The sequence below is a fragment of the Lolium perenne genome, chromosome 7 (genome assembly GCF_019359855.2).
Source record: "Lolium perenne isolate Kyuss_39 chromosome 7, Kyuss_2.0, whole genome shotgun sequence".
Classification (NCBI taxonomy): domain Eukaryota; kingdom Viridiplantae; phylum Streptophyta; class Magnoliopsida; order Poales; family Poaceae; genus Lolium; species Lolium perenne.
In genome coordinates, this window is record NC_067250.2 from 170,951,800 (window position 1) to 170,974,000 (window position 22,201).

A 22,201-nucleotide genomic window follows, 5' to 3' on the forward strand; every position below is an offset into this window, starting at 1 on the left:
ATGATCTTTTCAACAATTTTCATAGGTATTTTAAAAAGAATATTTTCAATAGGTTGATTTAAAATATCACAAGCATCATTAGAATTACCACATATGGGAGATAAAATATCACCGGAGCAAATTTTCTCCTATAAACCTGGGGGACTAAAAAGATCATAAAAACTAGCTTCCCCAAGCTTAGACTTTTCCATAGTATTAGTAATAATAGTGTCCAAAGCATTCATACTAATAACATTGCTGTTAGCATGCGAGTAAAGTTCCATAGGTTTTTTAATTTTCTCTTCAAACACCTCATGTCCTAACTCAAGATAAATACTATAAAGGTCTCTAATTTTGTTGTTGTTTTCCATTAAGGCTAACTAGTGAAAATAAAAACAAGAAACAAAAAGATATAACTGCAGAATCTAAAGGAAATAACTTCGAGCACTCACCAGCAACTAGTAAACTTAGTAGCCAGAGGACGTGAGTACCTTTTCCTTACCTCCCCGGCAACGGCATCAGAAAAGAGCTTGATGTCTACGCACGCTTGTATTCTTGTACACAGTGTTGGGCCTCCAAGTGCAGAGGTTTGTACACCCAAGGTTTATCTAACTCAGGGGGTAGAGGTCAAAGGTATCCCTCTCAAGCAACCCTGCAATTAAGATACAAGAAGTATCTTGTGTCCCCAACACACCCAATACACTTGTCAGATGTATATGTGCACTAGTTCAGCGAAGAGATAGTAAAATACAAGTGATATGGATGAATATGAGTGGTAATAACAATATGAAATAAATATGGAAGCAAGTAAACATGTAGTAAAACAGTAAATAACTGGTGATTCGATGTTTGGAAACAAGGCCTAGGGGATCATACTATCACTAGTGGCACTCTCAACAATGATATCATAAAGGAATATAAATATAACCACTTCACTATGCTACTCTGAACTACTCTCCGGTTGGATAGTTGATACGTCCAATTTGCATCACTATTTTATATCATAATTTGCTGTTATTCATTGATATATTTCATATTTGGACACAATACTTATGTTATTTCATCTATTTTGCATGTTTCATCATTATTGGAGGATCAAGCACCGGAGCCAGGATTCTGCTGGAAAAAGCACCATCAGAACGCAATATTTCGGAAGATCAACTGTGGAAGGAATTTATAATAAAAATCCTATTTTTCAAGATGACGAAGGAAGCCAGAAGGAGGAGCTGAGAGGGCCCAAGGTGGGGCCAGACCACAGGCCGGCGCGGCCCATGGCCTGGCCGCGCCACCATGTGGTGTGGGGGCCCCACAGCCCCTTTCGCCTCCTTTTCTTCGCGAAACCCTTCGTCCCGAAAACCTAAGCCACAGAGGGTACCTCGCGAAGAGTTACAGCCGCCTCTACGGGGCGGAGAACACCAGAGAGAAAAGAGCTCTCCGGCGGGCAGGAATCCGCCGGGGAAATTCCCTCCCGGAGGGGGAAATCGACGCCATCGTCACCGTCATCGAGCTGGACATCATCTCCATCACCATCATCATCATCTCCACCATCATCACCGCCGTCTCCACCGCTGGACACCGTCACCGCCGTAGCAATTTGGGTTTGATCTTGATTGTTTGATAGGGAAAACTCTCCCGGTATCGATTCCTACTTGTTGTTGATGCTATTGAGTGAAACCATTGAACCAAGTTTATGTTCAGATTGTTATTCATCATCATATCACCTCTGATCATGTTCCATATGATGTCTCGTGAGTAGTTCGTTTAGTTCTTGAGGACATGGGTGAAGTCTAAATGTTAGTAGTGAACTATGGTTGAGTAATATTCAATGGTATGATATTTAAGTTGTGGTGTTATTCTTCTAGTGGTGTCATGTGAACGTCGACTACATGACACTTCACCATTTATGGGCCTAGGGGAATGCATCTTGTACTCGTTTGCCAATTGCGGGGTTGCCGGAGTGACAGAAACCTAAACCCCCGTTGGTATATCGATGCAGGAGGGATAGCAGGATCTCAGAGTTTAAGGCTGTGGTTAGATTTATTCTTAATTACTTTCTTGTAGTTGCGGATGCTTACAAGGGGTATAATCACAAGTATGTATTAGTCCTAGGAAGGGCGGTACATTAGCATAGGTTCACCCACACAACACTTATCATAACAATGAAGATTATTTAGCCGTATGTAGCGAAAGCACTAGACTAAAATCCCGTGTGTCCTCGAGAACGTTTGGTCATTATAAGTAAACAAACCGGCTTGTCCTTTGTGCTAAAAAGGATTGGGCCACTCGCTGCAATTGTTACTCTCGCACTTTACTTACTCGTACTTTATTCAACTGTTACATCAAAACCCCCTGAATACTTGTCTGTGAGCATTTACAGTGAATCCTTCATCGAAACTGCTTGTCAACACCTTCTGCTCCTCGTTGGGATCGACATTCTTACTTATCGAAAATACTACGATACACCCCCTATACTTGTGGGTCATCAAGACTATTTTCTGGCGCCGTTGCCGGGGAGTGAAGCGCTATTGGTAAGTGGAATTGGTAAGGAAAACCTTTCTTGTTTGTGCTGATTTTATTTCGCCTTTCTTGCTATAATTCATTATGGAGAGATCTTCTCTTCAATTTATATTTGGGAAATCTACTACTACTGCAACGGTAGTGGATGAGGCGCCAGGTGAGGAAGTGATACCATATAAAATACCTATGAAAATTATTGAACGTGTTATGGATAACCGCTATGAAGGGGACGGAACTGTCCACCCTGGAGATCATTTATTGTTCTTGCATGAATTATGCGGTTTATTCAAGTGTGCAGGTATTGCTATGGATGAAGTGAGGAAGAAACTATTCTCTTTATCGCTGTCTGGTAAGGCGGCGCATTGGTATAAATTACTAGATAATGGGGATTCTCTTGAATGGAATGATATTGTGCCCCAGTTTTATTCTAAGTTCTATCCTCCAAGTGAAATTCATAAGGATCGGAATCACATATATAATTTTTGGCCTCATGATGGAGAGAGTATTGCCCAAGCTTGGGGGAGATTGAAGTCTTTAATGCTCAAATGCCCCATTCATGAGCTTCCTGGTAATGTTATTATTGATAATTTCTACGCAAGACTTTCTTTTCAAGACAAGACCTTGCTGGATACTTCTTGTTCTGGATCATTTACACGCAACAAAGAAGAGTTTAAAAGGGACCTTCTTGATCGGACCCAAGAAAATACTGAAGGTTGGGAGAACGACAAGGATAGAGAATCAGGTATAATTTATGATTATAAATGCATTGAAGCTTTTATGGATACTGATAAATTTCGTAATATGAGTGCTACATATGGTCTTGATTCTCAAGTTGCTGCAAATCTTTATAAAGCTTTTGCCTCTCATTATGAATTGCCAAAGAAGAATTTTGATAAGTATCATGAACCGTATAAAGATAAAATTGATTCATCTATTAATAAATGCGTTGTAGTTGAAACTGCTGATCATGTTATTCCTGAAGCTTATATTGAAAAATCTCCTTTCCCTGCTAAAATGAAGGAGTACTCTGTTATAAATAGTGCGGTTCATAAAAGTGAAAAGAAACCTGTAGAACCTGAAGAACAAATAAAAGTTGAACCTGCTGTTGCAATAGTTAAAGATCTTGTGACTGAAAATGTGGAGGATGGTCATATTATTTTCTGTGAAGATGCTTCTAATATTGTTTCACATCCTAATAAACCCAAACAAGTTAGTGTTCCTATGCTATCTGTTAGAATTGGTGATCATTGCTATTATGGATTATGTGATATTGGTGCAAGTGTTAGTGCTATTCCTTATGAGCTTTACACGGAGATTATGCACGAAATTGATTCTTGTGAACTTGAAGATATTGATGTGGTTATTCAGCTGGCTAATAGAGAAACTATTTCTCCAATTGGTATTGTTCGAGATGTGGAAGTTCTATGTGGTAAGATTAAATATCCTGCTGACTTTTTGGTACTTGGTTCTGCTGCTAGTGATTATTGTCCTATCATTTTTGGTAGACCTTTTCTAAATACTTGTGGAGCTATTATAGATTGCAAGAAAGAGAAAATTTTGACTAGATTTGCTGGTGAATCTTATGAGTTTAACTTCTCTAAATTTACCAAGACTCCTTATAAAGCTGATTTGCCTAATAATGATTTTAAAATGGAACAGTGTGCATCTATTGTTCTTGTTCCTAATAATCCTTTGCAGCAACATTTGGAGGATAGCGAGAGTGAAGTTTTTAGGAAAGAAAGAGATGAGCTTGAGGAAATTTTTCTCCGCCAACCTATTCTCAAGCATGATTTACCGGTGGAAGATTTGGGTACAACACCGCCACCAAAGGAAGATCCTGTTTTTGAATTAAAGCCTTTGCCTGATAATCTTAAATATGCTCATATTGATGATAAGAAAATATATCCTGTTATTATTAGTTCTAAGCTTACAGAGTTTGAAGAAGAAAGGTTATTGGAAATATTGAAGAAACACCGAGGAGCTATTGGCTACACTCTTGATGATTTGAAAGGAATTTCTCCTTCTATTTGCCAACATGCTATTAATATGGAAGATGATGCAAAGCCTGTTGTTGAACATCAGCGTCGTCTAATTCCGAAGATGAAGGAAGTGGTAAGGAATGAGGTATTAAGACTTCTTGAAGCTGGTATTATATATCCTATTGCTGATAGTAGATGGGTTAGTCCTGTGCATTGCGTTCCCAAGAAAGGAGGAATGACTGTTGTGCCTAATGATAATGATGAGCTCATCCCTCAAAGAGTAGTCGTAGGGTATAGAATGTGCATTGATTTTCGAAAAGTTAATAAAGTTACTAAGAAAGATCATTACCCTTTACCATTTATTGATCAAATGCTAGAAAGATTGTCTAAAAATACTCATTTTTGCTTTCTTGATGGTTATTCTGGGTTTTCACAAATTGCTGTTAAAACTAAAGATCAAGAGAAGACCACTTTTACTTGTCCCTATGGAACTTATGCTTATAGGCGTATGCCTTTTGGTTTATGTAATGCTCCTGCTACTTTTCAAAGATGCATGTCTGCTATTTTTCATGGCTTTTGCGAGAGTATTGTAGAGGTATTCATGGATGATTTTTCCGTCTATGGGAATTCTTTTGATAGTTGCTTGCGAAACCTTGATAAAGTTTTGCAGAGATGTGAAGAAACTAACCTTGTTCTTAATTGGGAGAAATGCCACTTTATGGTTAATGAAGGAATTGTATTGGGACATAAAATTTCTGAGAGAGGTATTGAAGTTGATAGAGCTAAAGTTGAAGCAATTGAGAAGATACCCTATCCGAGGGATGTTAAAGGTATTCGTAGTGTTCTTGGTCATGTTGGATTTTATAGGAGATTTATTAAAGATTTCTCCAAGATTTCAAAGCCTCTTACTAATCTTCTTCAAAAAGACGTACCTTTTGTTTTCGATGACGATTGTAAGGAAGCTTTTGAAACTCTTAAGAAAGCCTTAACAACTGCTCCTATAGTTGAACCTCCTGATTGGAACTTACCATTTGAAATTATGTGTGATGCTAGTGATTTTGCTGTAGGCGCTGTTCTTGGACAGCGAGTAGATAAAAAACTGAATGTTATTCATTATGCTAGTAAAACTCTTGATGCTGCCCAAAGAAATTATGCTACAACTGAAAAAGAATTATTAGCTGTAGTCTTTGCTTGTGATAAATTTAGATCTTATATTGTTGATTCAAAAGTTATGATTCATACTGATCATGCTGCAATTAGATACCTTATGACAAAGAAAGATGCTAAGCCGAGGCTTATTAGATGGGTACTTCTTTTGCAAGAATTTGATTTACATATTGTAGATAGGAAAGGTGCTGATAATCCTGCTATTTATAATTTATCTAGATTGGAAAATATTGCTTATGATCCTGCTCCTGTTAATGATAGTTTTCCAAATGAACAATTGGCTGTAATAAAGGTGAGCTCATGAGACAAATCCTTGGTATGCTGATTATGCTAACTTTATTGTTTCCAAGTACTTGCCTCCAACCTTTTCAGCTCAGCAAAGGAGGAAATTCTTTTATGACTTGAGGCATTATTTCTGGGATGACCCACACTTATATAAAGAAGGAGTGGATGGTATTATGCGAAGATGTGTTCCCGAATATGAACAACAAGAGATATTGAGTAAATGTCATGGTAGTGCTTATGGAGGACATCACGCCGGAGAAAGAACCGCGCAAAAGGTTCTACAATCAGGTTTTTATTGGCCAACTCTCTTCAAGGATGCGAGAAAGTTTATTTTATCTTGTGATGAATGCCAAAGGGTTGGTAATATATCCAGACGTAATGAAATGCCTATGAATTATACTCTTGTTATTGAACCATTTGATTGTTGGGGATTCGACTTTATGGGACCTTTTCCGTCTTCAGAAGGTAACACTCATATACTTGTTGCTGTGGATTATGTTACTAAATGGGTGGAAGCCATACCTACAAAAAGTGTTGATGGTGAGACCTCTTTAAAAATGCTTCTAGACATTATTTTTCCTAGATTTGGAGTGCCTAGATATATTATGACTGATGGAGGTTCTCATTTTATTCATGGAGGTTTTAGAAAAACTCTTGCTAGGTATGGTATTAATCATAGAATTGCTTCCGCTTATCATCCTCAAACTAGTGGTCAAGTAGAATTATCAAATAGAGAGATTAAATCTATGTTGGGAAAGACCGTTAATAAAACTAGAAAGAATTGGGCTAGTAAATTGAAGGATGCACTATGGGCTTATAGAACTGCTTATAAAAATCCCATGGGAATGTCACCTTATAAAATGGTTTATGGGAAAGCTTGTCATTTACCTTTAGAACTAGAGCACAAAGCTTATTGGGCTGTTAGAGAACTAAATAAAGATCCTAAACTTACCGGTGATAAGAGGTTGTTGCAATTAAGTTCTCTAGATGAATGGAGAAGTGAAGCTTATGAAAATGCTAAACTCTTTAAAGAAAAAAGTTAAAAAATGGCATGATAGGAGGATCATCAAAAGAGAGTTTCATGTTGGGGATAAAGTCCTATTGTATCGGTCTCGTCTCAGACTCTTTGCAGGGAAATTACTCTCGAAATGGGAAGGACCATATGTTGTCGAGGAGGTGTATCGTTCAGGAGCAATTAAAATTAGCTCTCTCCAAGGCAATGCCACGCAAGTGGTGAATGGACAAAGACTCAAGCATTATATCTCGGGTGATTCTTATAATGTTGATGTTGATATTATTCAAGTGGAAACACCGGAGGCTTTCATCAAAGGGCAAATTGACAGTCCGCTTAACTCGACTTTGAATAGGTAACAGTACTGGTAATGAAAAGTACGCAATTTACTTTCCGAACAATATTTTTGCTGTTTTTGGAAAATATGAAAAATTACGAGTTCGAAACGGAGTGGAAAGAACGCACGAGGGCGTGTCACCATAGGCCGGCGTGGCCTGGCCTGGGCCCGCACTGACCTATGGTCTGGCCGCCTCGTCGCCCCTTTCCGACTCTGGTTCGATCTGGTACTTTCCTTTTGTCGTAAATTTTTTTGCTATATAATCCCCCGGACCCCTGGAGGTCCGTATATAGTTTTCTCGACGTGTTTTGTTTCGAGCTGTTTCTGCCAGGATTTGCTTCGGATCTAGAGCCATCATGTCTTCGTCGGAAACTCCGAAGGACAGCTCCTGCAAGGATGTTGGCAACTTGTACATGGAGGAGCTGAGGATGCACCCCAAGGAGTTGCTGCTCGTTGAAGGAGAACTGCAGATCAAGGATGTCCAGGGTCCTAAAGGAGAAGGAAGCTTGGAAGACAGGATGGAGAAGCTAGAACAAGAGGTTTTCAAATACAAGAAGATGGCTGAGCGTGAGGTGGATATCTTCCACAGGATTGTGTCTGAACTTATTGCTGAACATGAGAAGGAAACTGCAAAGCTTTGGGGCGACATCCTCTCACTTCACGACACCACCAACAAGCTCCAAGCACAACTCTATGACGTTCAGAATCAGAACTGTGAGTATGAAAACAGGTTTAAATACATAAGTCGTGCTGCTAGTTTCAGGATTCCCGAGACCAAGATGTCGTTTCTTGATGGAGAGCCTCTTCCTTGGAAGTTTGATGACGGGAGTTCATCACCACCATCGCCGAAGGAGTAACTCATCATCGGTATTGGCATCCCCTTGGTTTGTTCCAAGCTTGGGGGAGTGCCGCGGTATCATATCATCACTACCTTTTACTTTTTACTGTCAAGTAGTGTCATATCATGAGTAGGGAAGTTATCATATAAGATGGGTTGCAGTTTGGAAGTATCTCTCCTTTAGTTGGTTGTCTATGTATCCCTTGGTGTGAGTTATCGATATGGAATATTAATGAGAAGTCTTATCATTTACATATTGCACATTTTATTTTAGTTTGCAATCTCTATTATATGATTTATCTTGTCATTAGTATTGGTATCACTTTGGGAGCATTGAATAAATCTATTTGGTTTTGGCAAACTTAGCATTGGTCAATAGCAACAACACTTTGAGGTTTAAGTAGAAAAGAGAAATACATGTAGTTGTTTCATTGTCTTTCTTTCTTGTTAGCTCATAGCTTATTATTCTGAAGTTAAAATTGTTTGTGCTTACAAGGAAGATGCATGATTGTTTCTATCACATGTATATTTGTTTGTTTCCCTCAACTCTTATGCTTGCTAATTAACCTTGCTAGCCAAAAACCTGTACTGAGAGGGAATACTTCTCGTGCATCCAAACCTTAGCCCAAACCTATGTCATTTGTGTCCACCATACCTACCTACTACATGGTATTTTCCGCCATTCCAAGTAAATACTTCATGTGCGACCTTTAAACAATTCAAAACTTAGTATCTCTTATTTGTGTCAATGTTTTATAGCTCATGAGGAAGTATGTGGTGTTTTATCTTTCAATCTTGTTGGGCAACTTTCACCAATGGACTAGCGGCTTCATCCGCTTATCCAATAATTTTGCAAAAAGAGCTGGCAATGGGATTCCCAAATTCCAAATTAATTAAACTAAATAGACACTCCTCCATGGTATGTGATTGATGGACGGCACCCGAAGGATTCGGTTAGCCATGGCTTGTGTAAGCAAAGGTTGGGGGGAGTGTCATCATCATAATAAAACTAAAATAAAAAGGCACTCCTTCATGGTATGAGATTGTTGGCAGGCACCCGAGGATTCGGTTAGCCATGGTTTGTGCAAGAAAGGTTGGAAGGAGTGCCACGTAAAATGAAAATAATATGGGAGCCGCTCTTTGGAGGTTGCCTGGCAAGGGGGTTAGAGTACCCGCTACCAGTCGTTGACAACAACAAACACCTCTCAAAATGTTACTTTTATTCTCTTTATATGATTTCGAAACTGAAAAAGCTCTAGCACATGTTTTAATCCCTGCTTCCCCCTGCGAAGGGCCTGTCTTTTACTTTATGTTGAGTCAGTAAACCTATTTCCCTCCATCTCAAGCAAGCATTTGAGTAGTTGTGATCAAACCATTATATTGTGATTTACTTCATCATGTTTTTATTCTTCCTTGTTTAGTACAAGTTTTATCTTAATGAATATAGCTTTGCAAGTTATCAATGATTATGAGGAGACTATTATGATTGAGTATGCAAGTTGTGCCATATAAACTTTAACATGAGAGCGCTGCTCAATGAAATAAATATAATCTGTTAATTGTTCTCTGACCAGGAACGAAGTTTGCCATCACCAACTATGATTTCTTATGCACCTTTATTTGTGATTACCTTATACTTGTTTCAAGTTGAATTATATGAGGAAGTTGTTTACTAGAATGTCTTGTGTGAATGAATATGATGCTTCTTGTCCGTATTTTATTTATCGACTCTTCACTCCATAAACATGTGGTCCTGTTTACTGAGTTCAGTTTCGCTTGGGGACAAGCGAAGTCTAAGCTTGGGGGGAGTTGATACGTCCAATTTGCATCACTATTTTATATCATAATTTGCTGTTATTCATTGATATATTTCATATTTGGACACAATACTTATGTTATTTCATCTATTTTGCATGTTTCATCATTATTGGAGGATCAAGCACCTGGAGCCGTGGATTCTCATTGGAAAAAGCACCGTCGAACGCAATATTTCGGAAGATCAACTGTGGAAGGAAATTATACCAAAAATTCTATTTTTCAAGATGACGAAGGAAGCCGAAGGAGGAGCTGAGAGGGCCCAAGGTGGGGGCTGGACCACGTGCCGGCGCGGCCCATGGCCTGGCCGCGCCACCATGTGGTGTGGGGGCCCCACAGCCCCTTTCGCCTCCTTTTCTTCGCGAAACCCTTCGTCCCGAAAACCTAAGCCACGTAGGGTACCTCGCGAAGAGTTACAGCCCGCCTCGCGGGGCGGAGAACACCAGAGAGAAAAGAGCTCTCCAATGGGCAGGAATCCGCTGGGAAATTCCTCCCGGAGGGGGAAATCGACGCCATCGTCACCGTCATCGAGCTGGACATCATCTCCATCACCATCATCATCATCTCCACCATCATCACCGCTGTCTCCACCGCTGGACACCGTCACCGCCGTAGCAATTTGGGTTTGATCTTGATTGTTTGATAGGGGAAACTCTCCCGGTATCGATTCCTACTTGTTGTTGATGCTATTGAGTGAAACCATTGAACCAAGTTTATGTTCAGATTGTTATTCATCATCATATCACCTCTGATCATGTTCCATATGATGTCTCGTGAGTAGTTCGTTTAGTTCTTGAGGACATGGGTGAAGTCTAAATGTTAGTAGTGAACTATGGTTGAGTAATATTCAATGGTATGATATTTAAGTTGTGGTGTTATTCTTCTAGTGGTGTCATGTGAACGTCGACTACATGACACTTCACCATTTATGGGCCTAGGGGAATGCATCTTGTACTCGTTTGCCAATTGCGGGGTTGCCGGAGTGACAGAAACCTAAACCCCCGTTGGTATATCGATGCAGGAGGGATAGCAGGATCTCAGAGTTTAAGGCTGTGGTTAGATTTATTCTTAATTACTTTCTTGTAGTTGCAGATGCTTGCAAGGGGTATAATCACAAGTATGTATTAGTCCTAGGAAGGGCGGTACATTAGCATAGGTTCACCCACACAACACTTATCATAACAATGAAGATTATTTAGCCGTATGTAGCGAAAGCACTAGACTAAAATCCCGTGTGTCCTCGAGAACGTTTGGTCATTATAAGTAAACAAACCGGCTTGTCCTTTGTGCTAAAAAGGATTGGGCCACTCGCTGCAATTGTTACTCTCGCACTTTACTTACTCGTACTTTATTCAACTGTTACATCAAAACCCCCTGAATACTTGTCTGTGAGCATTTACAGTGAATCCTTCATCGAAACTGCTTGTCAACACCTTCTGCTCCTCGTTGGGATCGACATTCTTACTTATCGAAAATACTACGATACACCCCCTATACTTGTGGGTCATCAATAACGAACACTAATTCACCACGTAGGGCTCCAAAAGGAAACCTTAAAGATGTATTCCCAAGTATTAGTGAACACCCCACTCGATCACTTTGAGCATTCATAGGAGGTACTAACACACCACAATTTCATTGAGACATCCAACTCAAATCATAATTCAGTGAACAATTATTCTGTGAAATATAGCCTAAGAGACCCACACGGTGCACACACCGTCACCTTTACACATGTGGGACAAGGAGTCTCCGGAGATCACATAATTTAAATCCACTTAAATAGCATAATGACCACATAGGAGAGAGAGATAGACCACATAGCTACCGGTAGAGCCCTCAGCCCCGGGGGAGAACTACTCACTCCTCATCGTAGGAGTCAGCAACGGCGATGGAGATGGCAGTGGAGTCGATGGAGATGGCTCCGGGGGCAATTCCCCGTCCTGGCAGGGTGCCGGAAAAGAGACTTCTATCCCCCCGAATCTTGTCTGCGACGGTGGTGGAGCTACGGAAATTTTCGTGGATGGAGGTCGATTCATCTACGGTTCTTGCGTTGAAGGGAATTTAAAGGCGGAAGGGCGAGGACGGTGGAGGCCTGGTGGCCCCAGACCACCCCTAGGCGCGAGCCAGGGCCAGGCCGCGCCTAGGCATGGTCTGGCCACCCTGTGGCCCTCCTCCGTCTCTTCTCTGGACTCCATCTTTGCTCCGGGGAAAATAGGAACTTTGGCTTTTGTTTCGTCCAATTCCGAGAATATTTCATGTATAACTTTTCTGAAATACAAAACAGTAGAAAACAGGAACTGGGATGTGGCATCTTGTCAATAGGTTAGTGTCGGAAAATGCATAAAAGTGACACAAAGTGTAAACAAAACATATAACAATTGGTGTAAAACAAGCATGGAGCATCAAAAATTATAGATATGTTTGCAACGTATCAGCGGGCGATCTTCCCACGGGCCGCGGTTGTCGCGGCGGGAGTACTTTGGGTCACATTGCCCGTAGTTGGCGTTTGCGACAAACTCGGAGTGGGCGCCACTGTCATTGCGCCTCTTGCCGTTGCTGGGGCGAGAGCCAAATCAGTAGTCGTCACAGCTACCGTCGGAGCGAGCAGGGCGGCGATTGCGCCGCTCGCCGAACTCGTTGTTCGAGTCGACCGTGGGGTCCTCATCGGCGTAGCGCTGAGTGGTGTCGAACAACTCGGCCATAGAGATGTTGTCCCTGATGATGCGCTTGAGCTTGGAGACGAGAGGCTAGTAGCTGCAGGTTCGCCGGAAGTAGTAGATCGTCGTGTCGGTGATGTTCCCGATGGAGGTCGTTCACATGTCCTGCCAACTTGCGAGGTCCTTGGACGCAACGTTCTAGGTCCTCGATGGTGGTAGCGTGAGTGTATGCGCTGGAGAAGTGCTGGATGAAGGTAGCACATGCCTCCTCCCATGAGTCGATGTTGTTCAGGGGGAGGGTGTTGAACCAATGGCGATTCGCCCCGTCCATCATGAGGGGCAGGTAGCGGGCAGCGAGTAGGTCGGAGTAGCCGAGGAGGCCCATCGCCATGGTGTAGGAGTCGATCTAGACCGTCGGGTCGTTGGTGGTGTCGTATTTCTCGATATCGCAGGGTCCCTTGAACCCAAGGGGATACGGCTCTCCCCTGATCATCGGTCCGAAGCAGGCCGGGCCGACGCGAGTGAACGCGCTCTGGCACGGCTGCTCGTGCCTGAAGTTGGCGTCAAGGCGATTGTGTTCGCGCCATGCCTGGTCGTTCATGATGTGCGTGCACGCGTCGATTGGCTGCCCGTTGGCGGCGACCATCATGCGTGGAGGGTGCTGCTCGATTGGGTTGTTGGTCGAGTGAGCTGCGCGCGGCTCTGGGGGCGGGAACTTTTTGACGTAGGCAACTGCACGGTTCGCCTTGGCGGATGACGCTGCGCGGCTTGTCGACGAGCGCGAGTAGAGCCGCCCATGGGAGTCCTGGGCCACGTACTGCTGCTCGAGTGCCTTGGCGACGAGGGCCTTGGCGTGATGGATGTAGAGGGCGCCTTCGCCGGTGTCGTCGAGGTTGGCGAGGGCGACTTGCGCGGTGACAACGTTGTCCGCCGTTGATGAATGGAGAGGGAGGCTGTTGGCGTCGACCTCGGCAGGGGGTTCGCCCGACCCTGTGGTGGTTGAGGTGGTGGTGGCGGTGGTGGTCCGTTGGCCGCTCGGTCGGCGGCCGCCCGACTCGACTCCGGGGCGCTGTTGTTCCTGACTCGAGCCACCCCATCCGGGTCATCAAAGTTGAGGCGAGTGGAGGGGAGGCCTTTCTCGCGGGCGCGGTCGATGCGCTGGCGAGTGCGGCGATGGTGATGGAGCGACAACGCTCTCGCCGACTCTTGCTCGATGCGGAACTTCTGTCGCTCAACGAGCTCGTTCTTCCTTTGCGCCAAGAGAGCCACCCGGTGCGCCTCGATGTCGTCCGCGGTCGCCATCGCGGGGAGCGGCGTGGTGAAGGGGTCATTCGGCGGTGCATTGTCGGTCGCCATGAAGATGGCAGCGTGGAGCTGGTACTGCGGCGCCTCAACGGAGTCGGTTCCGAGTTGCTGTCGAAGAGGGGGAGAATTGAGCTGTCCTCGTAGTCGCCCGAGTAGGAGACAGGGGGTGATGGAGTCCACGACTGACGTCGCGACGATGGATCCGGCGACTGACGTCGCAGCCGCTGATTCGACATCGTCCTCCAGGGCCTACTTGTCCTTGACGTATGCTTCGCCAGAGAGCGGGAGAGTGGCGGTGAGGAGCTGGCCCGGAGCATACGGGTCATGTTGTTGGCCGGGGCAAACCTCGGAGGGGTTGCTGACGCCGGCGAGGCCGACGAAGAGGTTGATAGTGTCGACCGGCACCATGCAGGCGTGGGTGATTGGCGCTGTTGTCGGGTGGTAGGTTCTCGGCTGGGTGTGTAAGAAGCCGCCCGTGGCGATTCCTGCTGGAAGCGACCGGCCGGCGGATAGGCGAGTAGGGCCTTGCCACAGATCTGAGGCCAGACGCCCCACGCCCCACGGTGGCCGCCACTGTCGTGGATATGACCATGGCATGTGATACAGGGTGCATCACTTCGTTGATACGGGGCAAAGTGGCGTAGCCATCTGTGGAGCAGGTGCACAGGACACGGGATTTTACCTAGGTTCAGCCCCTCTGGAGAGTAAAAGGCCTACGTCCTGGCAGATCTATTACTCAGTGGAGTTTTACAATGGCGTGACTCAGTCGACCGGAGGACCGAGAGCTATGGAGGTGTGGAAATTGAGTGCGGATCCGTTATAGGGGGTTTATATAGGCACCCCCGATCTAGGGTTACATGGAGATAAGATCATATCTTAACGATCGCTATAAGGCCGGGATCCTTTATCCCGCACCCAAGTTATCTAAAACTTCAGTCGCCTAGGCCTCCGGGCCAGTTGCCACCTTCTAGGGTTTAAGCCCAGTCGCTCAGGGTTTTAGGCCCAGTCCCCCTTGCCGACTGGACCCCTTCTTGGGCCTTCTCTCCTGCGGCAAGTGAGACCAATGGTGGACCCCATTAGGTGTATCCCCATCAGAGGTGAAAATGGTGATGTCGGTGGAGATGCTGCGGTGATGATGAAGATGACGCCCAATCCTGCAAGGATCTTCGTAGTCTCGAGGATCGATGCCCCCGTGCTTGTTCCCCCTCCAAATCCCTTCTGGAGGCGAGGTTTCTAAGAATTCTGGTGTCTCTGGATCTCTGATCCGTGATCCATCTTCACGAGGCGGAACTATTTGATGGAGCGAAGCCATTGACAGGCCATACGTGCATCGATACGGGTGGGATCTGCCCGTAATGATGCTCGCTAAACTCCCTGGAGCTTATCCACGTGAGGCTCTTCCACCCAGGTGCATGAATAATTATTTTGGAGGCTTCTGCAGTCTTTAATTTGCATATTTTTCACAGAAAAGGGCGTGCTAAGTCTCCTTTCCTCATGGGTCCTCCGAATCCGGGATCCGAGTGAAACATGCACAAAAAGTGCGTGCAAGGGTGGTAAAATACTAAAAGCCTATCGCTACTAGTGCAATAGCATACGGTAAAATAAGCTGCAAATTGGACTCATCAGACACCATCAAAAACCTAGCCCGCCACATGAGGGTTAGCACCACCGCACGCCGCAACTCCAATCGCCACCACTCTCTGATGACCCACCCTTTTTCCTGCACCCGAGATGTCAGTGAAACCTACCTCCTATCCTGATTGGCAAAACACACATTTAGGATGGGGGGGACTTATTGTGCTCCGCATAGGGAGCATTGATGTTGTGAGCAGGGAGGCTGCCATCGACGGCAAGGATCTTCTTATGTGTCGACTCTAACCAGAGCATGAGATGAGGGAGGAAAAAAAAGCACAAATACGAGCTAGAGGAAATGAAAATACATGTACTAATTTTAGTGGGAGAGATTCCCAAATTTGAAAATTGCTTTCTCGAAGACGGCAACGTGTGCCTTGGAAAACGTATGTCATAATTGCCTAACCCAACCACTTCACTCATCTATGTGTACCCCACCCGTTTATCCAACGTCAGACGCTCCCCGTGACCTCACGTTGCTCTATCTCCACACCGCTTTGACCACACGTCAGACGCTCCCCATGACCTCACGTTGCCACTGCGGTTGCTTGGATGCGCACTCTTCTATCTCGATGAAACAACACAAGTGAAGACAAGTCACATGACCTATTTTAAATAACCATAAACATGTCACTTATACAGACTTGAATCGTTAGATTTATTTAAAGCGGTTTCTTAGAATTACCATGTTGAATTATTGCTTAGGTGGAGGGGGTGGGGGAATAAAAAGAAGTGCCTTCTCCACTGTATCATAAGCTTTTGCTTAGCAATGTAATTTGCTACTAAATATGATTAATTTTAATTAATTGCTACCAAGCTGTACATGTCTAAAGAGATAGATGCATAACTTTCTTTTTTTAGATAGATAACTGTTTACTTACCGTTGATTACTGAGGGTTAGGTAAAATTGCTCCATAAGACGGAGCTCAGACGAGGCCCAAGTTTGAGTAATGCTACATCTACAGAAAGCTTCTACGGAATTTTTTTACGGACAGCACTAAGCAGGCACAGAATCAGAACGTGGCCCCGGTTTTCAAGGAGGCGATCAAAACTCAGCCAATCAATTCATTGCATGTCAGTCCGTAGAAATTCCGTAAGTCAAAACCATCCGTAGGTCTAGGATTATCGCCCAAGTTTCCCAACAGTATTAATTGCCCGCTCAGAATGGCACCCTCCCCCTCCCACCCGAGCCGCAAATCCGCAACAGAGAAAATGGCAAGCGCGAGCTCCTCCTCCAGGATTCGCCGCCGGCAGGCGCAGGCGCAGGCGGAGGAGGCACAAGGAGCCGGGCAGGACCTCCTGATGTCGCTACCACCGGAGATGCTCGACAACATCCTCCGTAGACTCCCCTTCGACAAGTTGGTCCGCACCTGCTGCCTCAACCCTGCCTGGCATCGCCGCTGGGAGTCCATCCCCAACCTCGACATCTGGTTCAGCGCGGGGTCCAACGCCGTCCCCGACGCCCGCGTACTGTGGCGGTGCGCCGCCCCCGTCCGCAGCTTCACGGCCCGCGTCCGCATGCCTCACTTCTACCGCGCCGCCCGCTGGCTCCAAGCCCTGGCGCGCAAGCGTGTCGAGAAGCTGGTCCTCAAGTTCGACAACCCCTGGTTTTCCCGCTCGGCCGGCGTCCTGGGCCCCGCCCTTTTCGCCTGCCGTGAGCTCACCCACCTCGAGCTCTGTGGCTACTGCCACTTGCCGCGCACCCCCCATGGCTTCGGAGGCTTCCCCAACCTCGTCACCCTGCTCCTCAGCCATGTGGCCTTCCCTTTCAGTGGCGGCGCGGCGCAGCTCGAACACCTCATCTCCTCCGCGGTGGACCTCACGGAGCTCTCCTTGAACGACGTCAAGACCAGCCACTTCGACGACGGTGCTCCCGCGCAAAGATGTGCCATCCGGGCGCCCAAACTGCGCGTGCTCAAGCTGATCATGTTCTTCGACAACGGATGCCGGCTTTCAGAGGAATTTCCGTTGCTGGAGGAGGCTATCATCTCCATTGATGACCTATTCTGGACCCCGGACTACATCAACACTTTCCGACGGATCCGTAATGCCAAAAGACTTCTGATCGAGACCGACTCAATTCAGGTATACATACATGCCTCAAAATTCAAAATTCGATTGAACAGGACTTGAACTCTGCTTTTCAGTTACTAGCTTACTTTGCAGTGTGCACTTATTTACGCTTCTGCTTCTATATAATGTTAGTTTTTTTCCCCACCTCTTTGGCTGAAGCATACATATAAAAATACGAACTTGTATGTTCCCAGTTTGCCTAGTTGGTTCTACAGCGCTGTAGTTTGTAACTAGGTTCCCTGGTGTTTGGTGGTGTTTTTTCTCTTTTCCTTTTGCTGCTTTAATCTTATATAAGGGAAACTCGGATCCCTCCCAGTACTTTGCAGTGTGAACTTGTTTACGCTTCTGCTTCTATATAATGTTAGTTTTTTTCCCCACCTCTTTGTGTTTATCTTAATTGGAAGGAGCACTGATGTTTGTTTCACCGCATGGTGGTGTAGGCTGAAGCATACATATAAAAATACCGAACTTGTATGTTCCCAGTTGGCCTAGTTGTTTCTACAACTCTGTAGTTTGTAACTAGGTTCCCTGGTGTTTGGTGGTGTTTTTTCTCTTTTCCTTTTGCTGCTTTAATCTTATATAAGGGGATCCCTCCCAGTACTTTGTAGTGGTGCTTCTTTTATATTAAAAAGCATGGCTTTAAAATCCTTTTCTCTAAAAACTTCTTCAGTGAGAAGCACCATTTTGTCAAAACCTCATAGAAGAGACAAGCTGTTGCCTTACACTTCAGCAACATCCTGACAATTTGTTTTGAAGTCTCTTACTGTGTCCCATTAGTCCAATGTCAGGACTCCATTAGCCTTAGTCCTTGGGAGAATGTTTTATTGACACCAATGTAGGGAATGTTTCCCTTTGTTCTAAGAATTGTTAGTATCTTAGAGAAAGGGAGATGTAACTTAATCATGCAGTTTTTGTATTGTGATTTCATTCATGAAATCTACTCTAGATTAAAATATAGGATGGCAAATAAACATTCTAACAAAATCATCCTTAGCTTCTCAGCTTCAACTATTCAGTATACAGAACTAATTAGAGTTGCTGATCATCTGTCCCACTGTAACGTCCGGTCCATATGTCAGTCTAACTATGTTCTTATGTTTTCCAGATTAATGAAAATCCGCTGCAAGGGATTTCATGGAAGTTTCAAAACTTGAAGGCAGGACACATGAGTGCAAACTTTGGCAAACTCCCTAGCATTATGTCGATATTTTCTTTACTGAGATCTGCCCCTCACATTGAAGAACTCCATATTGAGGTAATGTTAGATGCACCCCTTGAGCTTGTATGTCTCAATTAACCGATAACCATTAATCAGGTGATCAATTGGACTGCAACTTTTTTTTTACTTCCTTATGTAGGTAGAAATAACTAAAAGGGATGATGAAAATGATGAAGACTTTGCAAATGGAGAGATAGATGATCCTGACGATGCCATTGATGAAGAAATTATAAAGGCAGAGATAAGTGACGACTTGTTTGCTAATCTCAAACACGTCTCACTGGATGGTATCAAGTGCTTACCAAATGACATATGGTTTATGAAGTTTGTGCTATCCAAAACAAGATTGCTTGAATCATTTATTGTCACTTTCGGCTATCGACAAATAAGCAAGTCTTATCTAGATGCATGTACAGAGTTAGCAATGTGCCAAAAGGCGTCGCCCCAAGCTAAGCTCATGGTCAGGCTTAGAGACGAACCAGACTCAATCTGAAGGTCTCTTAAGTACTTTAAAACTAGTTGCCGCCTTTTTAAAACATTGGATGAATAAAAGATGTAGCTGTTGATTGTTGTTGTCCAAACAGCTCGTTTTCCTTTTGTGGTGTAATTGAATATTCAGACGTATGGATGAACCAAGATGTGGAATTTGGCAAGAGCCTAATAGAGAAATGATTGTACTCCGTATTTTGTTTCAGGTCTATGTCCAGTCCACACAATGATTTGGCATAGTTTTAGTGTAGCATCTATTCCCTGATGGTACAATGATTAATTGACTTGTGCTAATCCTTTACCAGCAAAATTCTGCTTTATTTCCTAGTTCTGTAAGCGCAGCTGTGCTAACTAATATAATGGTCCATTGTGTTACAAAGAACACACGATATTAGTTATTATCGTGTCTCTTTATAGAAAAAAAAGTTCACCGTAGTTTCTGAGGTGATGGTTTGAGATCAAAGTGGTATCGAAATTTGCATTAAAAAATGTGTGTGACTGGCTGGTGGTAGGTTCTACCAGTTTGATGTCTCTTCGTGAGCTCCAAACTACGTACATCAATCACAATATCAAGTCTAATATTGTTGTAATGTATAGCAATGTTCCAATGGAACAGAAGTTCAAGTTTTCCAGAATTCGTGGCCCACCTGACAACTAGGCTGAATTCAGCCCTAACTATATCCTTCTGATGTATGGAGTACAGCAGCTACACCTCTTGAGAGGCCAAATACTCTCAAGGCAGTAATTCACAGGGAGATGCCACCATTTGATTATTTTCCAACCGGGCTAGCCCCCTTTCCAATAATTTCTTAACCTAAATACAAAGTTCATTACATAGCAATGAGAATGAGCTGGGAAATATTGGGGATAGCGAGTTGGGGCACTAGTAGGAAACCCGCTGTGAGCATTCGTTCCCGAACACCCCTACAGGGCAAAAACCTACTAGCACGGTGACATCTCCTAGGTAATGAGTGTTAGAGTTGTACAGTTCCTATAGTCCATTTTCTTGTATTCCCCAGTGTATGAGGGACTTAGCTGCATATTGTAACATATGTACATGTACTGGCCTATGGCTATCCGTGAATACCAGTTGCCATTTCTCAACATAGTATCAGAGCACACGGTTTAGCTCTTTGCACGCTGCAACTCCGTGCTCGATCCGCGCCGCCGCCGATGATCTTTCCAGCCGACGCTGCTCCACTCCTTTCTTCCTCTTTTATTCCACGAAATTTAGTCCTTTTTCGGCCGTTTTAGAGCTCCAAATCGAGCTCTTCCGTCGGCCCCGTCGAGCTCTCCGTCCTGGTTGCCGCCGTCCTTGGCCGGATCTCCTCCGTCCGTGGCCGGATCTGCTGGCCAGGCTCTGCCCCGGTCACTGCGCCGGCTGCCTCTGGCTGGCTGCCTCGTCCTGGCCGCGTCTGGGCGGCTCCATCGGCCCAGCCCCGCCCCCAATCCGGCTCGGCCCAGCCTGGTCCGGCCTCCTCCGGCAGCCCTGCGCAAGCTCCGCCCCGATGTGGTCTCCTGCGTCAAAATCCTGAGAGCAGCTTCGTACGTGAGCAGTTGTTCCGTACGCGAGGCTGCTGTTTGCTGCTCGTGAGTTGTTTCTCAGATTCAGATCTGGGTTGACAAAACAAATGGCATCTTCCGCGTCTGGCTATGTCAGTATTTCTCGGTGCCCAGTGATCTTTGACAGCACCAACTATGGGGAGTTTGCTGCCTTTATACGCATCCACATGCGTTCTCTTCGGCTGTGGGGTGTTCTTACCGGCGAGGTCTCTTGTCCGCCGCACCCCACTGCTCTTGTGCCTCCTACTCCGCCGTCCGTGCCACAGGCCCTTGCTGAGGATGCTACTCAGGCTGATCGGGATGCAGCCAAGTCTGCCGAGGCTGCTGCTGATGAGGCATATGAGGAGCAGGTACTTGCCTATTCAGAGGCTATTGGCTCCTACCGCGATAGTTTGGCTACTTTTACTCAGTGGTGTGATGAGGATGCTAGAGCTGCCGATGTTCTTTCGCAGAGTGTTCAGCCACAGTTTTCTTCTGAGTTTATGGGCCTCGCTACTGTTGCTAAGATGTGGTCTCACCTTCGTCAGCGCTATCAGCCTTCTGGGGATTCTCTGTACTTGTCTGTGTTGCGTCAGGAGCATGATCTTCAGCAGGGTGACTCTACTGTTGATGAGTTCCACACCCAGAGTGCGGCGATCTGGCGCCAGCTTGACTCCCTTCGCAGTACTGTCTGTGGTACTTACTGTCTGTGGTACTTGCCAGTATTGCCGGACAGTACGTTCAGATATGGACTTTCAGAGGATCCATGAGTTTCTATCTAGACTTCGTCCAGAGTTTGAGCCCCGTCGTGCTCAGTTGTTTGCTCGAGGCCGTGTTCCTATCTCACAGGTGTTGACTAAGCTTCGTGCTGAGGAGACTCTTCTGCGCGGTGCTGGACTGCTTGGGACACCCTCTGTTCTTGCTGCTCGCGTTCCCTCGGTACCCGCACCACCGCTTTTACCCACACCAGTGCATGCTGTTTCTGGAGGAGCCCGCCCTTCTCGCGGTGGGGGTCGCCCTCGTCCTTGTCAACACCCGGATTTTTAAGTCCAGATGCCTATTATGCCATACATCGCAATCCCAGGAATATTGTTGTTGCGAGACATAATAGTTGAATATCATAGAGTCATCATTTATTACAACACATAATCGTCTTACGAAGGTAGATCACATGATCCAATATTACAATAGTAGTTGATCTATTGATCAACGAACATAACAAATAGCGGAAGCGAAGTAGTAGTGGCTATCTAATCCACAGGCCAACGCTTAACGTCAGGAGTAGTCCTAGTTGTCGTAGACGTCCTGCTGTCCATCTTCCTCGTACTGCTGTTCTCCTTCAAAGTTTGGCC

The 22,201-nt window shown here is 45.0% G+C and overlaps 1 protein-coding gene across 1 annotated transcript; it reads left to right on the forward strand.

Annotated features, from left to right (window-relative positions):
• The first annotated feature begins 16,718 nt into the window (after positions 1-16,718).
• On the forward strand, positions 16,719-19,528 carry LOC127301047 (F-box/FBD/LRR-repeat protein At1g13570-like). The gene is made up of 3 exons (XM_051331253.2): positions 16,719-17,611; positions 18,705-18,854; positions 18,958-19,528. Exons 1-3 carry the CDS (start codon positions 16,739-16,741, stop codon positions 19,309-19,311), a joined length of 1,377 nt encoding a protein of 458 aa, XP_051187213.1. The 5' UTR covers positions 16,719-16,738; the 3' UTR covers positions 19,312-19,528.
• Positions 19,529-22,201: the final 2,673 nt, after the last annotated feature.

Bases quoted from the DNA above. Each gene is read 5' to 3' on its own strand.
- LOC127301047 (XM_051331253.2), top strand. From the start codon at position 16,739: ATGGCAAGCGCGAGCTCCTCCTCCAGGATTCGCCGCCGGCAGGCGCAG. The intron at 17,612-18,704 runs GTATACATACAT...TATGTTTTCCAG, and splicing joins TCGAGACCGACTCAATTCAG to ATTAATGAAAATCCGCTGCA. The intron at 18,855-18,957 runs GTAATGTTAGAT...TTCCTTATGTAG, and splicing joins TTGAAGAACTCCATATTGAG to GTAGAAATAACTAAAAGGGA.